Source organism: Protomyctophum bolini (genome assembly GCF_963924005.1).
Source record: "Protomyctophum bolini genome assembly, chromosome: 13".
Lineage (NCBI taxonomy): Eukaryota > Metazoa > Chordata > Actinopteri > Myctophiformes > Myctophidae > Protomyctophum > Protomyctophum bolini.
In genome coordinates this window covers 29,192,781-29,212,145 of record NC_137874.1, presented here as the reverse complement: position 1 = coordinate 29,212,145, position 19,365 = coordinate 29,192,781, and the positions used below count along the sequence as shown (strand labels likewise).

Here is a 19,365-nt window from a genome sequence, read left to right as displayed (position 1 = left end):
CGCGGTCGGTCATCATCACCGAAACGCATTCATTCAATTTCAAACCCATATGGCGCTCTTACCTCTCCACAAGAAGGTCTTCTCCACACTGCGCGCAGTTTGGAGACTGAAGAATGGGGCGATCCTCTTCTGCACGCCGTTCCTCTTGCTGCCACTGCCGCTCCTCGTTGGCACGTCGGTAAGATTATGCAATTTTTATTTGGTAACATATTCCATTGATTTTTAATTTCCCCCTAATTGCAGCCTTATGGTGAGTGAATGTGTGACTGTGAGTATTATAAATTATGTTGTTCTTATTTATTCACTGCTGGAGGGGGAAAGAAATTCCTTTATTATGACTTATTGGTGACTGGAATTGTTCAACATACGTGCTCTGCGGTTCAGTAAGCGCGCAACATTGAAACAACTAAATGTCTTGCTTTAGCCATCTATCTGTCACCATCACTGTGCACCACTGCAGCAGCATACAGTTTATATCCATATAGCTAGTCAATTATAGGTCAATTTAGCCTAAATCCAAAATAAATATTTGAACATATTATTTGAAATGGTCCAGTGCTTCAGTATGTTCATATTTGGTGCGTAATTCTGCACATCTGATGGCATTAGCCTATGCACATCAAGCGTGCGTGTGCGCGTGAGTGTGCCCCCCGTGTGCGTGTGTGTGAGGAGGGGTCATGATAACAAGAAGAACAGATATTGAAACTGGGGTTCCAAAGCCCAGTTCAGACTCGGAGAAGAAGGGAAAAAAAATCTGCCACTCTCATTCAGTGTGTTTTGGGGTCAAGACCATGCACCGGAAAACAGTGCCCTAGGCACTTTTTGCACATTTAAACTATAAATTAAGCATTTAAACGATGCTACAATACACACATTATGTAAAAAATAAGTAATGTTTCTGTGTAGAGATAAGTAATTAAAAAGTTATCTAAATGGATAAATGCTATTCACTGGAGTGCATGGACTTTATAAAGTGGACGCTGGACAAAAATCCCTTCTATGTATCGACTAGTGTGACATACGCACATGTCCGGGGAGACCTCCTCTACAACACCACACCCTCTGCTAAGCAGCAGAGTAGTAAAAATCACTGGCCTATAACAACAGACATTGTATGTGTAAAGTGGGCATACTCAATCGGCTATAGAGGAACTACTCACACCGATTCAGATTAATAGTGACAGGTCCATAGTGCTTTTAAAAGCCAGTATGCGTATCTTCAATCAATGATGAGTATCATCAGTATGTACTTGTTACGCTGCTGGAGAATAGTGGTAGGAAAGGCAGATATTAACAAAGATTTAAATTTCTGTACCATAAGCGCATGTAAGCTGATGGAGGAGATATCTTTGGATATCAAGTCCAGCCTACTTTGTGTATATTGCCCCCTGTATACATGGCACCCATTTAACCCATTTTGACCTGAGGCCGATTCTAAACGAAACGCCTCCTAAAAACTTAACCTAAGGTTTTCTGAAAACCTTCAAATTCTTATAATTAAAATTAACAAATAAATGATGTTGCTATATAACCCGCAGAGGTGTATGAGACACAGAGGTCGCATCCGGCATGACACCAGGTCTGAATGATGTGGGACATGGTTTCAGCTTCAGTAGTAATGTCATTGTTCCGACCTCCCGTTAGTCAGACCGATTATAACTAATCGCATGGATGCACCTTGGACGGATCTTCAGTGATGTTTCCTGAGGTCAACGGGGTTTCGGGTCTTCCAACATCATACCCCTCACTCAGGCGACCCAGCCGGGGTTGATCAAATCCCGACTTACGCCCCAGTAGCTACCCTCGATCAGTCCATCGGAATGAGCAAGGCCACACAATCCGTTGCTCCGGAACTACTCTGCCGGGACTGGGAGAACCAAAATCTGGCGCGTGGAAGGACTCGCTCTGTGGGTTGACTCCTGTCCGGGCCCCTCCTACGTCTCACCAGGTCCACTCCTGCTCTCACCATGTCCAGGACCTGTGCATTGCACCAGACTCCCAGCACCAGGCACTCCATTCAGGAGTGGATTATATGGCCCTCCTAAGGCCTCACCAAGGTTTGTTGGGCTTCCTCCTCACGGAGGACACAGGCTGGGGCGCTAACACATACTGCTCACCCGGGTATACCGTCTACATTCCGGCTGTCACCCGTCACTTCGGTGGTCACCAGACTATACCTGGTTGTCACATAGTCTATTCCTATGAGTCACTATAAATAGAATAGAGAGGAATGAAAAGATTACAACTTATCGTGCTCAAGACAGTACATTACTGGTATTCACAGGACCTCAGCCTCTGGGCATGTATGTACTGTATGAGTATACGGTACGTATCACAGTGGAACAATCTGTCATCACACACATGATGGATATGAGTAAAAGAAATACACAAGCTAATTAAATCATTAAAACATTTTTCACCCATCATTCTGTCTTGTCTGTCTGTCTGGAACACACACACACACGCATGGTTAAAATGGAGTTACAATGGGTTTGTATACGAAGGGGGCGGGGCAGCTAAAATTAATATCTAAATACTGAATCGAGCAACTTCAAAACTGTCTGGAGTGTTCACATGAGCCTGAGTGGACAAAAAACGTTTTTGTAAAATGAGTGAAATATATATGTTGTAGAGGAGGTCTCCCCGGACATGTGCATATGTCACATATTGTCCAGCGTCCACTTTAGTCCACTTTAGTCTGGAAATGGGATGGGTTTTTTTTACCTCTGACCTCGCTGTATGGCGTGCCATTTTTCTTTACACCTCTGCTGCTTAGCGGACGGTGTGGTGTTGTAGAGGAGGTCTCCCCGGACATGTGCGTATGTCACACTAGTCGATACATAAAAGGGATTTTTGTCTAAAAGTCAAAAGTTTGTATAAAGTCCATGCACTCCAGTGAATAGCATTTATCCATTTAGATAACTTTTTTACGTTATTTAATTACTTATTTTTACACAGAAACATAATGTGTGTCTTTACAATAACTGTAATGTAATAATAATACTAATAATGTAATGTAATAATTATTTAATTAACGGCACTTTTATTCTGAAAGCAACCGGATGTCTTAGATTTTTCTAGCTCTCACACAGGAAGCTCTAGATTTGCCAAAAAGACGGAGCCATGCACTGGATGGGGTGAAATTCCTTCCTCTCCAGTGGGGGATTTCATTTTCACGTGACACAATGCTGACCTCGTCCTTGACCCCTTTGTTGTCTTAGCCAAATCATTGGGTAGACAAACTAAAACCACAAATGGGGAATCTCTCACAGGCCTATATACATACCTACCTATAGCCTACATCTCAAACACACATGACTGGTTCTGTGCATCTATAGTCCTGGATACTATTTAAAAAAAGTTAAAATGAAATGAATCCACTCATTGAATGATTTGAGTGTCTGAGTGCACGCACAGCAGGTGTCTCTGTAGTATCTCGTAGCTACTCCAGTGGAAACAGGGGTTTTGTTGTTGTAGTAGGCAGGTCAGTGAATAAAAGTAAAAACATTCCATGAGATCTCATGTTTTGAGAAAGAACGGTCTCTGTCATTGTTTATACACTATTCCCATAATCACTGTGGCACTCTGCAATAGGATCCATGGACCCCTGACTTGGTCTGAAACTCAGAGACATATAGGTTTCTTAGGAAAAACAATACATCTGTCTAGTAGTATGAAACATAAATGTAATTGTAAGTAAGAATCATCACATCACCTGAAATGGAGCTGTTGACATGAACTAAGGTAGCCTATTAAGCTGAGGTTTGCATTAATAAGTGTATAGGTGTCGCTTAATCTTATTTTTTGTACTTCTGAGAGTTGTGATTGTGACAAAGAGAGAGCATACAGACGTATGTGCATAGATACATACAAACCTATACACTACATACATGCATACTCCATCTTAAGTGTTATTGTAAGTCTGAGAGTAAACATCTGATTGTGTTTGTGATTTTGAATAGTTGGAGAAGCAGAGAAGTTTCTACTTATATGAATAGGAGTCATCTAATGTTTATACTGAGCATATCCTGTGTGTGTGTGTGTGTGTGTGTGTGTGTGTGTGTGTGTGTGTGTGTGTGCGTGTGCGCTCGCGTGCGTGCGTTGCAGGAGGCTAGCTGTGCCTATGTAATTGCCCTGATGGCAGTGTATTGGTGTACAGAGGTGCTGCCGCTGGCTGTGACCGCAATCCTGCCCATTGTTCTCTTCCCTCTGCTGGGAGTCATGGAGTCCAAACATGTAAGATTCCTCCTTACAACTAATATATGATGATAACAAAACATTCTTAAAACCATGAACTTCACTCTTCAGTGCATGCTTCCCATTTGTTCTTTACACTGAGACCTTTGTACTTTTCTGCATTGACCAATAACTACTACAAAAATTGGACAGTACACCTACAGATTTTGTCCAAACATCACACAAATTGGTATACAGTCTCCTCTCTGGAGCCATTCAACGAAACGCGTCTTTCAGATTTTTCAGACTCCATCCTGATTGGCTAATATTGGCCTCCAAAGTTCGCAGGAGTGCTCAGTTTCAAACAAAATGCCGCAAATGAACACATTGTTAGATTTCTGTGAAATTGCAGACATACATTCCCACTAGGCCGAGGCCACTGGAACATTTTAAACTCGGCCTCATGGTGGCGCTTTAACTGGCCGATTAGTGTTTTTACCTCTAACTGCATGGATCTTTACACCAAATCTACAGATCAGAATACACTTCATGTTGAAACCTTTCTCCTTAAGAAAAGTCTACAGTGTAAGTCAACTCACTAGAATTAAAAGAATATGCAATGTTCCACAACAATATGATGAAGTATTGCATTGTGCATGTGTAGACAACAAAAATCTATTACTAAGCCACACCTCATTTTAGTACACTACATTCAACCCAAAAGCACATAATTTTAAAACATTGTCATATATTCTTCAAAATGACCCATGTTAGCAAGAAATCTAAAAACTTAACTTTTAAAAGAAGAAACCCTTGTCAACAAAAGACAGGGTAATTAGACACATACGGAAAGTAGAGTGCAAAGATGCAATTTAGTGCTTCAAAGGAACTAGGATACGAGGCAAACATTACAACTAACATCTAAACAACATGCCATCTAAATAACAATCTTAGCATTTGTGGTCAAGCAGAAAAGGAGTATGATCGTTGAAGGCACTGCCTCACATTCTACTTTTGGGACATTCTAGGAACCACAAGAAAGCCTGCATTCTGGGATACAATGAGCAAGTTATGGTATGATGGTGCCATCATACCATAGTGAATATCGGAGAAATTGTGAATATGTGAATATCGGAGAAATATTATCTCTTTTCCTAGTTCAGGTTCAATGTTGTGTGAATATTATTTACCTTTCAGATCACATTTTATTAGCTCTAATGTCTACTGTTGTGTGTACTAGGTGTGTATGCAGTACATGAAGGATACTAACATGCTGTTTGTGGGTGGTCTGATGGTGGCATTGGCTGTAGAACACTGGAACCTTCACAAGCGTATTGCCCTCAGGGTTCTGCTCATCGTGGGCGTCCGGCCTGCCCTGTGAGTAATCACTTACACCTGTTATTGCTGACAAATGTTAATGACAAATGTTAATGACCTCATAGTTGTGACAGATAAGAGCATGTGCTAAAAGCATTACTTGTACATTGTTGTACATAGAAGAAAGCCTGCACGCATGGTTCAGAAAATAAATGCTTTTTCGTGAAACAAATAACCAAATATATATTCCATCGCCCTGCTATCTCCCAGGTTAATGTTGGGATTCATGGGAGTGACTGCCTTCCTGTCCATGTGGATCAGCAACACAGCCACCACAGCCATGATGGTCCCCATCGTCCAGGCTGTTCTCGACCAGCTCAACCAGTCTGAAGATTCCCAAAGAACCCCCAGGAGCCAGAAGAATGGTACAGTCCCATACCAGGACAATCAGAGGAAAGTCACTGTCAACCTGCAAGATGGGGGTGATGGACAGGAGTACACCGCCCCAAGGATTATAGAAAACGGTATGCCTATATTCAAGGATAGTCAGGAGGAGGATAGGAGAGTAGATGCTGTTCAAAGCATTTTATTGTCAGTTCATTGTAATGTTCACTTTCCACCTAAGTGAATGATGAACATCTTACAATAAATGCACTGAATCTCTGTACGTGTGTGTACGTACGTCTGTAACACCAGAATGCCAAAGTTAGGCTTTCTTTTGAACACGTGTATGTTTTTAATGGGTGTTGTTCATGATGAAGCGGGAGATCAGCCAGAGAAACGGAGCAGCATGGGAGTAGTATTGTATTCGCTGTACTACACTGTTGTGATCAAAAGACAGCTGAGTCAGAAGGCAAAGCTCTCTGTATACCGGCCAATCTTCGTTCCTACTCTCTGACCTATGGTCATGAAGTATGGGTCATGACCAAAAGAAGAAGATGGAAGATTTTCATCAGCTACTTTTCTATTTTCTTTTGCCCAGGTGTGAAGGATACTGACACACGACAGGTCAACCAGGAGAAAAACACTTACCTACATGGCATCGTAACACAACAGGACACAATTGGCTCAGAGGGTCACCCGGACAGGTGGGACATAGTAACCTTCCAGGTCGTGCCAGCGCCCCAAGACAAACCTCCCTCAGACAGTCCCAACAGCAAGCGTAACAGTGGGAATGGTGAGTCCATCCATATACCAACTGTTTAAGTCTGATCCTGTGCCTCCAAACTGCTGCTGGTTTTCATTCACAGAATAATTAAAAGTAGTGTAAGTGATATATTTTGGTTAAAAACAAAAGATGCTTATAATAATTATTTCATAAGGAAAAGGTCTTCACCACCAATGCATAAATAAGTATATTACAACATATAGCAGAGCTGGTGCAATAGGGCTGTTGCTGCAAAATTCAAAATCCCATTGATTACTGATTGGTCAGGCGTGAGAACCAATGAAATTGAAATTCCAATATTTAAACCTGTCCAGTAATGAGCTAAAGTCCCAAGACATTCTGTGTGTCGGTAATTAATATCTCCACTCGTTGTGCAGTAGTTCTGCCCACGGCAGCTCTGAGGTGTCAGATGGAGCTTGAGGAGTTCTGCGGGGGGGACGAGGAGGAGGTAGAGGAGGAGAGGAAGAGGATGTGCAAAGGTCTCCTGCTGTGTGTGTGTTACGCTGCTAGCATTGGAGGCATCGCCACTCTCACAGGCACCGGACCCAACCTGGTCCTAATAGGGCAAATGAGCTCGTGAGTACTACGACAAGCATGTTCATGTATACACATGTACGTATCGATACATATATAATACACACCAGGGATGAGTAATGTAACATTACAATATATATCGTTATGTATGTATAATAATTGAGGGATCAGGGACTCAATCCCACTGCGATGTCGAATGTGTCCCATTGAGTCATTCACACTGAAACCCAACAATATATTCACTGCAGATCACTGATTATACAGTAGACTACTTTCATGTCTTAGAATTAGTTATCAAGTGAATGAAAAAAAAAACATTCGTTTTCTAATCCAACCGCTGTATCGCACTTCCACACAGACTCTTCCCACAGAATGGTGACGTCATCAACTTTGCCTCCTGGTTTGCCTTTGGTTTCCCCACCATGCTGATGATGCTGATCCTAGCTTGGTTCTGGCTTCAGTTCCTCTATATTGGCTTCAAGTGAGTATGGCAACAGATCTACAGCAAAAACCTAAGCTGAGAAAGTAGGGAGAGTTTGTAACAGGTAACACAATCTCAGCGATAGCAGGTACAAGCATAAGTCAGGGAAACAGGCATGGTCATTATTCTGTCCACCCTTTGCATATGAACAGCAGTGTTGGGCTTTTATACAAGCATTTATATTATTGTCGTGATAACCCGTCACTTCTCAAAGGCCTAGTCGTAGCTGATAGCAACAGTAGCACTGGATAACAACAATACATCTAAAGACCCTTTTCCCTCCCCTCTCCCCCCTTACGTTCGTTTCTCTACTCATGCTTTGATTGACAAGCTAAACAAGCTATCAGCGGTTTGTCAATGACCGGACCTGACCGGTCGCTCATCGACGCCCGACTAGAAGTCCCGACCCGACTGCACAGAGCTATCTACAACAGGTTGTCGGCAGGTTGTCAGCAGGAGATACTTTCCCACGCCGGGTCAGGCTCATATCGGTGCGGTGGAAAGTTGCTTTTACAGGTAGCGGGTTCCCTAATAAGAGCATGTGAAAACTGTAAGTCAGATGACAGGCAGGGTTCGTTACATGTAATAAGAATGCATAATGCTGGAAGACCACGGGTAAGACGCTGGCATGATCTGGCAAGGAACACATCAAATTGCACTTAGTGCATTGTCTGAATAGCTCAGACAATAATGAGAAGATGAGAAGCAGGTGCATGACTGGGAGGGGAAGAACATGGAATGATATGAGGTGAGAGGAATGTAGGAGCAGCCAAATCTGCAATCACAAGAGAGAGTGACTAGGTGGGGCAAAGACGAAACCAAAAACCCACACATTGCTCACACATTAAACAGAGACACACAAGAAAGAGGAACCGCAGGAAATGTACAATTCAGGAATTTAGCAGATGCTCTTATGCAGAGCAATCTAACCTAGCATCTTTCAAAATATTATGCTACCTAAATAATATTCTTAGGTCAAGCATCTGTATCCCATGTCTACAATAACCAACATTATAGTATACCTGTTAGCATCTATCAAAACAAACATACAGGAAGTGCCATAGACTCCCTGTATTAGCTGATACGTGTACGATAAAAAGGGGTGTAGGCTGTAGGGGTGTATCATGTCCTAAAGATAAGGGGGTGACATGCTTTTGATTGTCTTGGAGGTCATCATCACCACTCACCAGTGTTTTAAATTGGATGCAGGCAGCAACCGGAAGCACATGAAGAGAAAGATAGGGGTGAGACATGCAAAATTGTAGATCAGGCATCCTGGAGGACTTGAATGGGTTTGAGTGAGGATACCGGCAGACGAGCAAGGAGGGAGTTGCAATAGTCACGCAGATCTCCAGAGATGACTGAGGTTGGTCAAGGAGCTGGACAGAAGTGAGATAGGGTCTGATTCAATGGATACTGTAGTGTAAACCTACACAGGATAGGATTGTTTGTATAGGTGCAAACCTACAGCATCAGGATGGGATGAAAGGTAGATGGAGAACAAACCGAGTGCCATGCCTGTGATATCAAGGTCAGAAAGGGTGTCCAGTGTCCACTAGAAGCTGGAGGTTGACATTATCTACAGCACTCAAGGAATGGGAGTGTCACTGTGACAGCATGATTATGATTATATGTATGTTGTATGATGTCTGAAATTATTGTATTAAATTCAACTTTCATGTTGAAAGTAATGCCTCCACAACCATGAACTGTGTCTAGCCCCGCTCGGAACCCTACGTACAGTTTGTTTACACTACACTTTACGAAAAGTGTAGTGTAAACAAACTGTACGTAGGGTTCCGAGCGGGGCTAAACTGTGTCTTGCTTTTGTCCTCCAGTCTGAAGCGTACATGGGCCTGCGGCGCTGTCCGATCGGAGAAAGAACAAGCAGCATACGAAGTGATCAGAACAGAATACCGTCGCATGGGCCCCATGTGCTACGCAGAGCTCAACATCCTGGCCCTGTTTCTGCTGCTGGTTGTCCTGTGGTTCACACGAAGCCCGGGCTTCATGGACGGATGGGCCACGCATATCTTCAACGCCAAGGCTGAGTAAGTACACAATGGAGCTGAATAAATGTGCTTGAGCCTGTTCATCGGAATCGTTTAGTGTAACTTCATTATGAATTGAAATTTCCATGCATTTTACTTGAATAAGGTACACGAGGCAGATGGAAAGATCACAGGTTAATGAGGATATGTGTCGCTCTGTATATCTGTTGCTCACATGGTCGTTGACGTCATCAAGCAAGTCCGTAGTAACGTGTGTCATAACTGTCATTGCAGCTACAGTTGTAGCTTTGCATCTGGAAGTTGAACCCAGCTCAGCTTCAATTTGTAGCTTTGTAGTTTTTGCAGCAGCTACAAACGTTGGATGCATCGGATGAACGTACTGTAGCATCTGCCCATTTGAACGCAGCATAAAAGTAGACATGAAAAGATGTGATATCCATCATTTTAAAATGACACCTGCACATAAAACAATCTATCTAAAAGCTTTTCAATGGATTCTGTTAATATTGGGTATATATGCTAAATAACATAGAATTATGGAAATCTGACTTCTGGAAAGGCATAATTTTCAATATGGCTCCCATTTTAATTCCTGAACTTAGATTTTCCAAAAAGTTTAGTATGTTATTTAGTTCAATTAAATTACACACACACACACACACACACACACACACACACACACACACACACACACGCACAGAAAAACTCACCTCACTACCCTTTGCTATGGCAAAGCCTCCACCCAGAAGCAGTACAATGTTCCAAGGCATCTTCTTCTGAGTCACCTGCCATGTCAGGAGGGCAGGGGGTGGACTATAGGACACGTCTGATAGGACAAACACACACATGTCATCTCTCGGTCTGATAGGACAACAATCATTGTCAATCACATACAGTATGCACAGCAAATCCTTTAAGTGTTCATTGAACTCACGGAAAATAACAACATTATTATTTTAGGACAAACATCAATGGATATCATACACACTGTGTTTTGCTCCTTACCCCTTTGGTCCCCTGGTGATGAATATGGGTTAAAAGTTACTAAGAATCAAAGGATGCAGACCTCAAAAAGACCATAGTTAGTTTGTACATTATATTGATTTTATGTTATCTTCTCTTGAAACAGCTGGAGTGGATGTCCTATTTAACTTTCATCAAATGCTTAAAGAATGAATACTGGTAACCATATGAGTTGAATTAGATCAGTCACATTGGTCCATCTTGTCAAACTTTGTATGAACTTATGTGAATTGATTAATCATAAAATCGTAAAATATATATATATATATATATATATATATATATCCTCTTCATAGTGTGGTTGATTTTCAAATATTTATAATGTAATAATAATAGTGTTATTAAATCCAGCATAATTACTAGGACACAGAGATTCAATGTGTGCACATAGAACTTTACAGAAATGACCCAGAAATATTGTTCCATGCTCCACACACAATCCTATTTATTCATGATAATTAGAAAAAAATGGTTTTACTTCCATTTTATACGGTTAACTAAATGGATAAAGCATTTGTTCACTAAACAAGCAAGCGTTTTGGACACACAATTTGATCTCTGTCAGGCAATATTTTTGTAAAGCCAGCTCTTAAAAGTACAGAAATCAATGTAACAGCATAATCTCAGTACAGTATTTGAAACAATTAACAATTTAACTGATGTTTCTGCCTACACAGTTGTGTATATTTCCCACAACTCAAGTTTGTTTCCCCACCCAGAGTTTGTGCACCACTAGTCTAATTGAGCTTATAGTCTAATGAAGGTTGATGAAGATTCCCCTCGTCCTCCCACGCTCCATTCCCTGCTTTGTCCTCTTGGCAGGTCCTGCCCGGCCAATTGTAGATGACCCTGTGTTTTTGTTTTTGTCACTGGGTCCATGCAAATAGAAGTCAGACATTGATAGACTCCATGGTGACATCCTCATTCATAAAGTAGCAGGCATTACAACATGGCATCCTGCCATTGACCACATCACAACAGAACATGAGCAGCAAAGAGGCCTATAGACGTTGGCAGCAGTACAGGGGCCAGGGCAAATAGTTGCCAAATACAGTTTTATGCTTGAAAGACTTTTTTGTCTGTCTGTGTATACATTACATGCTTAGCTACCTGTCTCCTCATCATCTTTGAAGTTAGATAAAACTATAACGTGGCTCAGTGGTTAGCACTGTTGCACAAGATACTGTATTCTTCTGCTGCCTTATGTTTTATTTCTTTGTTTGAGCATACACCATTTTCAATGTTATGACATGTTATGACAAAAAAATTATCCCACGAATTTGCAACCCATTTTTTCACCCAGTGTCAATTATCTAATGTACCGTAATCATGGTGGTGTTAAGGGGACTACACTTCCTTTGCCAACCTGGACTGGATGTCAGTGGACTGACATCATGCTTCCTTCTATGCATGAGGAGTCTGCTTCTTTTCACTTGACAGGGGAAAGTTTCACCGGCCGGACGTAGCACGTGGAAGGAACACGTTATTCCAACCAGTTCCTTTCCCCTAGTTTAGAGACCAGGATTACTGCATGTTTTTTGTGAGGCTACCTACCCTAGGGGACACGAGGAGAACATGCAAACTCAACACAGAAAGGCCCTTTCGCCAACCCCGCCTCAGGTATGGGCACTGATGACGCGGAGGAGAGAAGACGCCCACAGCGTCCCCAGCGGGAATCGAACCCAGGACCTTCTCTACTAGGACAGCACTACCGACTGTGCCCCTGAATTTTATGACATGTTACATTGTATGTTGTCCTATTAAGTGACATTTTCCTTTGTTTCTTTTTCTATGTTTATATTTTGTCACTGCAAATCGTTGGGAACTTGTACGGAACATAATTCCACCCACTCCTTTACACCTGCAAACATTATAGTTATTGCCTCATAGCAAGAAGGTAGTTCCTCTGGGGCTGACTACTGCAGCCTTTCTGTGTGCAGTTTGAATGTTGTTCATGTGTGTGACTGTTTTATTTTACTGTAGGTTTGTGACTGATGCTACTGTGGCCGTGTTTGTGGCTGTCCTACTGTTTGTCCTGCCCTCTGAACCACCTTTCTTTTGGAGGTCCTCTGACCCAGGTACAGACAAACACACACTCTCTCACTAATCTATCTTTCCTATCTGAGGTATGAACCCCAGGCCTCTTCTACCCTCACAAAGTAAAATACTCAGTGTTCATTGAGATTGTCACAATTGTTATAGATGGATGGAAGAGTTCATTTGGGCCCCTTTTATTTAATTGTAAAAAAGGTTTACACTTCCAGAGTTCAATGAACACTTAAAGGATTTGCTGTGCATATACTGTATGTGATTGACAATGATTGTTGTCCTATCAGACCGAAAGATGACATGTGTGTGTTTGTCCTATCAGACGTGTCCTATAGTCCATCCCCTGCCCTCCTGACATGGCAGGTGACTCAGAAGAAGATGCCTTGGAACATTGTACTGCTTCTGGGTGGAGGCTTTGCCATAGCAAAGGGTAGTGAGGTGAGTTTTTCTGTGCGTGTGTGTGTGTGTGTGTGTGTGTGTGTGTGTGTGTGTGTGTGTGTGTGTGTGTGTGTGTGTGTGTGTGTGTGTGTAATTTAATTGAACCCCCCCCACACACACACACACACACACAAAGATCTCCTGGTGTCATCATTGCGGCTAACACGTGCCTCTATATTTCCAGGTGTCAGGTCTCTCCCTCTGGTTAGGGTCTCAGATGACTCCCCTCCAAACCATCCCTCCCTGGGCCATCGCCATCATCCTCTGCCTCCTCATCGCCACCTTCACCGAGTGTGCCAGCAATGTCGCAACGGCAACGCTATTCCTGCCAATCCTGGCTTCCTTGGTATTTAACACAGTGTCATACATACAGTACATACATACAGTGCCTAGTCAAAGTATTCACTCAAAGTATTTCTACACACCGTACCCCATATTGACAAAATATTCACATGTGCATAATAAGCATTCACACCCACACATTTCTTTAGCTGAGGTGCATCATGTTTCCACTGATCATTCTATAACTTGGTTGGAGTCTGCCTATGGTAAATTAGATTGGTTCAACATAATTTACCAATGCACACACGTGTCTATCGGGTACCACAGTTAACAGTGCATGTCAGAGCACCAACCAAGCCATGAAGTGAAAAGGAATTGTCTGTAGACCTCTGAGACAGGAGCCACAGATCTTGGGAAGGTTAATACCTAAAAACTTTGCTCTGCATTGAAGGTCCCAACGAACACAGTGGTCTCATTCATTCATAAATACAAGAGGTTTGGAACCGCCAGGACTCTTCCTAGAGCTGGCCAGAGGCCACCTGGCCAAGCTGAGCAATTCACCCTTTGTCAAGTCCCGCCCGTGGTTGCAGCTTCACACCCCTTGGTTGCCGTTTCGTGTTTGGACATAAATCCTTTCTCTTCATCCACTATAACGTGTTTTTCAGTTGCTTTGTATTGATATTCTATGTATTCAATTCTTATTTTAAACTTGGTGTCAGTACAAAGGAACATCACAGATGCCTGGGCATATCATGTTTGTTTTTAGTTTTTCCAAAAATGATGTTTTAGCAAATTCAACATTGGTGGAACAAGGCAGAAATAGCCTGCTGGTTAGTCAGTCAGGGACCAATCAGGAGGCTGACAAATGGTGAATTGGACGAGATGGGTCTTGCTTAGGGAGGTGTCTCTTGGTCTTTCTGTCTCTACCGTATGTCATGCTCATTAGCAGATAGTGAGAGATAAAGGAGTAGAGACAATTTGTCATCTGTTTTATACATAATCACCAATCTTAGTTAAGCGTAAATAAAACAAGGTGATGTAAGGGTATATGACACATTAAAAAAGAACATATTGGACATGACAGATCTTCCCACAACACCGTGGGAGGAGAGATCATGTCATGCATGGTGACCTTTTGATTGTGAACAATCAAACAAAGTACCGGTAGTCACTCAACTCCTAGTTACAAAGCAAAGTCCATTAATCAAACAAATACCAACATTTCCGACACAAAGTGTCTTTTTGATTAACCACTTATACCCTGTATACTTTGTTGTACTGTATGACAATTGACAAATAGAGAAATTAGCCGATGTACAAGCTCACAACGCATCACAGCGCTGTTTTTGGACCTTGTAGATCCACTGCATCTGACGAATATTTGAAAAGTGGGAGGCTAATCAGGCTATAGTGAAGTGAAGACAGGAGCATACTCGACTCCTCTTCTTAAAGTTGTAATCCGTAAGTTTCATGTCCTATACCCTGGATTTGAACACATTTCTACCATTCTTTAAAACATGGTAGAAATATTGCCTGAAACTCATAAGCTCAATATATCGATATAAATTGACCTTATGAGCTTCAGGCAGTACTTCTTATCAACCAGTAGGTGACGGTGTCTTACCTGACACCAGAAACTAAATTTCACTGTGGTAGAGTAAAGAGGCCATGCACCTCCAACCACTGCAGATGTACTATAGTTATATTGTATTGTACAGTATTTACAAACTCTGTCATACAGATTGGTTAAATTAGGTTTTATAATATTCATTCAAATAATTTTCGGATTGCAGCTTTAACCATGATCTTATATTAGGTTTCCCCCTTGTTAATCCTGGAATGTGCTGAACAGAACATCATAATGGCCCAAATGAAAGTACTCAGTCAGGCTCCCTGATGAACAGAATCTTTAAGGCAAGAATGAAAGACGGCTACAAAGAACAGAGGAGAATAGTACTGAAAGAAAGAACCAGATAAGACCAGAGTGAAAGAGTGAGCAGGAAAAAGGGTGAAATGGAATACCAAGACAAGGGTGCGCGCACACACACACACGGACACACGCGCAGTCGCGCGCGCGCGCACACACACACACACACACACACACACACACACACACACACACACATACACACTCACACACTTTTATCAAGCTTTTTTAAATTATTTTAATGCTACTCTAATTTATTGAAGTACTTACAGTACAGTGACAGGATGGGCAACAAAGGACAAGATTAATTCACTCTTGATGAGTATGAATGTCAGGCATAATGTCTAACTTTGTACTAGCTCAAAATAAGAATATGCACATTCATTTTGGAGTGCAAAATAAAAGGAAAATAGTCTGCACTTGCTACTCCAAAATGTTTCTGTAAGACAAAAGACACAAACAGGTGGTTTGTGTCTTTGCACTGTACATTCTTATTCAATTTTTATGATACAATTCTATACATGGCTTCTATTCATTAACCTGACTTATTTGCCATTAATATAACTTGATTTTGCATGAATGTGATTTGATTTGTTTGTGTGTCAGTCCCAGTCTATAGGAGTGAACCCTCTGTATGTGATGATCCCCTGCACTCTCAGTGCCTCCTTCGCCTTCATGCTGCCTGTTGCCACGCCTCCCAACGCCATCGTGTTTAGCTATGGCTACCTCAAGGTGTCCGACATGGTGAGTCCACTCTCGCAACAGGATATGAAATTCAGTAATTGTAGTAGAATTATTTGTCCCTTTTCACTGCACACACACACATACACACACGCACGTGCGCACACACATACACCGGGCACAGCAGCACGGTACAGCACAGTATGCTACAGTACAGTATGGTAAGGCACAGTACAGTAGCGTACAGTACACTACAGTATGGGACAGTATTGTACGGTACAGTACAGTACAGAAGAGAAGAGAGCAGAACAGAGGAGAAGAGAGCAGAACAGAGGAGTACAGTACAGTACAGTACAGTACAGTGGAGTACACTGGAATACAGTACAGTACAGTACAGTGGAGTACAGCAGAGTACAGTACACTGGAGTACAGTGCAGTACACTACAGTGCAGTACAGTGCTTCTTATCAACCAGATAATCATAGTAGTATTGTAGATGTAGTAGTAATAGCAGTAATAACTAGAATTTTTAAAAAGTGTGGTTGCCCTAGTCGCTTACATAGGCCCCTCTCACTTGACTCTCTTGGAAAGTAATTTGAAATTTTCTATAACACTTGACAGCTTAACGCAGGCAGGCGGGCGGGCGGACGGACGGACAGACAGAGCTTTACTGATCCCGAGGGAAATACAAATGTCATAGGCTAGCAGCACTGCAGTAGGCACCACAGAAACAGGTGCTAGTGTAGAGAGGCACAAGAAAGGTAGTACTGTTAACAATAATTGAAAATAAGATCAAAATGGAAAATAGAGGCCATCTGCAATTAGACTGGCCATGATCGATTATTTATTTACTATTAAATAAAAGCATAAGTAACATGCAGAATCTATCACCATGAAAGAAGACTTAAAGTCTGGCCTGACCTTCTGCACTTGGACTGACCGGATTATCATCAAGTATGAACCATTTGTAGATATAAATATAGACATGTCCTAGATATAAATAAAGCCTAATTTATACTTGCCTCTGTAAATGCCTAAAGCCATGAGCCACTCTTGGCTCAAAGCTCTGTATGCCCAGATCTATGAGCGATACCATGTCTCATCCACACAGTATACATTAGGTTTAATGATAACCTCAGTAACAATAGCAGCAGTGATAGCAGTAAAATTGGTGGTCTCAAGTGTAACAGTAACAATAACAATAGTAGTACTGTAACACATCAGCAGCACCATAATAGTGCAACCACTAATAGCAGACGTGGCATCTGGTCAATGCCAGTTGAAAATGTAACAATACGTGTGCATTGTTCAGCTCTCAGATGCAAGGTTGTTTGTATGTGTGACCCTCCGTCCGCAAACCCCCTGCAACTAGGTCACTACTTCACAACCAGCTCACTACTTTAAATGTGTCAGTGCTCTGACTCAACATGACATTTCAAAACAAACAGACAGAGACACAACTAAACATACCGGTATATCTATAAATGCACCAAGTCTCTGTACAGTATATGCCTTCAATGTGTGACACACGGACACACAGACAGACAGACAGACAGACAGACATGATCTGCTAGGTCTCATAGTAAGTGCTCACTGCATTCGCAATAATGTTAATGATGATTATTATTATTATTGCGAGTGAGCACTTACTATGAGACCTAGCAGATCATGTCTGTCTGTCTGTCTGTCTGTCTGTCTGTCTGTCTGTCTGTCTGTCTGTCTGTCTGTCTGTCTGTCTGTCTGTCTGTCTGTCTGTCCGTGTGTCCCCCCTTTGTGCCCATATATGGAGCTGAGTGATTTGTTTGTGATTGATGCAACACACTCCATATTTGGACGTATAGCTGCTTTGGGGACTCCTTATATGGTTATGGCTAAGTTAAAAACTTAACTTAAAAATAAATCTTAAAAAACCCCAAATATGTACGAGCTGCGTTCGCTTCCCGCGTTTGCACGTCTTACTGGTATATTTCTTTAATTATTATTTAAACCAATGTCCAAACAAACAAAAACAACGTATTACGGGCACCGCTCTAGTGTCTTTAAAACGTTAAACTACATGCACTGATGGCCTTTCATCAGTATGAGCTCCCTACACTCACATGCATGCATGCACACACACAGTTGACGGATAAAGTATTTTAGATTTAACTTCAATTTAATGAAGCAATTTATAGTTGTTGTTTAACCACTTAACCCCTATATAATTAGTTCCTGAAATTCCTCTATTTTTGCTGAATGTTCCCTATTTTGCTGAATGTTCTCCTATTTTTGCAGTATTATAACATGCCTGGGAAAGGGATGCAAGGGCTCATGTGCCTAAAGGTTGAACATTTTACAGTACACTGACAGTACACTGTCTGTGTACACTGTCTGTGTTCACTATGTACCCTCATCTCTATCATCAATCTGCTCTTATAACTCTTTCTGTCTCCCCTGCAGGCAAAGACAGGTTTGGTGATGAATATCATCGGGATCCTCTGTATCACGTTGGCCATTAACAGCTGGGGCAGAGTTCTGTTCGACCTGGATACCTTCCCCTCCTGGGCTAACGCCACTACTACTGTCTAGTGCAAGAACCTTATTCATACTAAAATCCAAAAAACTTGTCCAAACAAACAAAAAAGTATTGTTCTAAATGAATCAGGCCATTTTCATAAAGGGTAAGCAGCATAAGCCTTGCCTTCAGCCTACACCTTTTTGGTGCCACTTTTATTAGTGGATCCAACCGCATATATGTAGATTTATGTATGTATGTACTGTATATATGTATATGCATATATTATGTGCTCCCTTTGTTCTTTTAAATACACCGAAGAAACTTACCTTACCTATGTACGTACATCTGTAATCCAGAGTTCTGTTCAACCTGGATACCTTCCCCTCCTGGGCTAACGCCACTACTACTGTCTAGTACTGTAGTGCAAGAACCTTATTCATACTAAAATCCAAAAAACTTTTTTGGTTGGCTTTGTGCAAATTGTTTATTAGAATGTGGTGATCTATTCTAACCTGTACTTAGTATAGGCTGCAGCATACTACAAAATGATACCATACATTTTTCGGCTTTGGCAGGACTTGCCGAACCCAACAAAGTTCTTAGAGCAAAAATAAATGTAGTCACTCCAAGTTCTCAGCGCTAGACCTCGCCCACTCAGTAGTCTGCCTTGCAACACCGCAGCTTGTTCGAGCCACTGCCCAATGAAGCATTGTGTATATTTTTTTATATATTTTTTTATCAATCTCCATCATTTTTTGTCTAAGAGATTTTGCAATTTCTG

The 19,365-nt window shown here is 41.8% G+C and overlaps 1 protein-coding gene across 1 annotated transcript; it reads left to right on the top strand.

The window, feature by feature from the left end:
• Window positions 1–49: 49 nt before the first annotated feature.
• On the top strand, window positions 50–18,655 carry slc13a5a (solute carrier family 13 member 5a; the record flags this gene model as incomplete). The annotated part of the gene is made up of 13 exons (XM_080781112.1): window positions 50–178; window positions 4,108–4,236; window positions 5,417–5,553; window positions 5,764–6,017; window positions 6,476–6,670; window positions 7,039–7,237; window positions 7,554–7,676; window positions 9,515–9,727; window positions 12,695–12,789; window positions 13,083–13,198; window positions 13,383–13,544; window positions 16,014–16,151; window positions 18,527–18,655. 13 exons carry the CDS (start codon window positions 50–52, stop codon window positions 18,653–18,655), a joined length of 2,019 nt encoding a protein of 672 aa, XP_080637238.1.
• Between the last annotated feature and the right edge of the window lie 710 nt (window positions 18,656–19,365).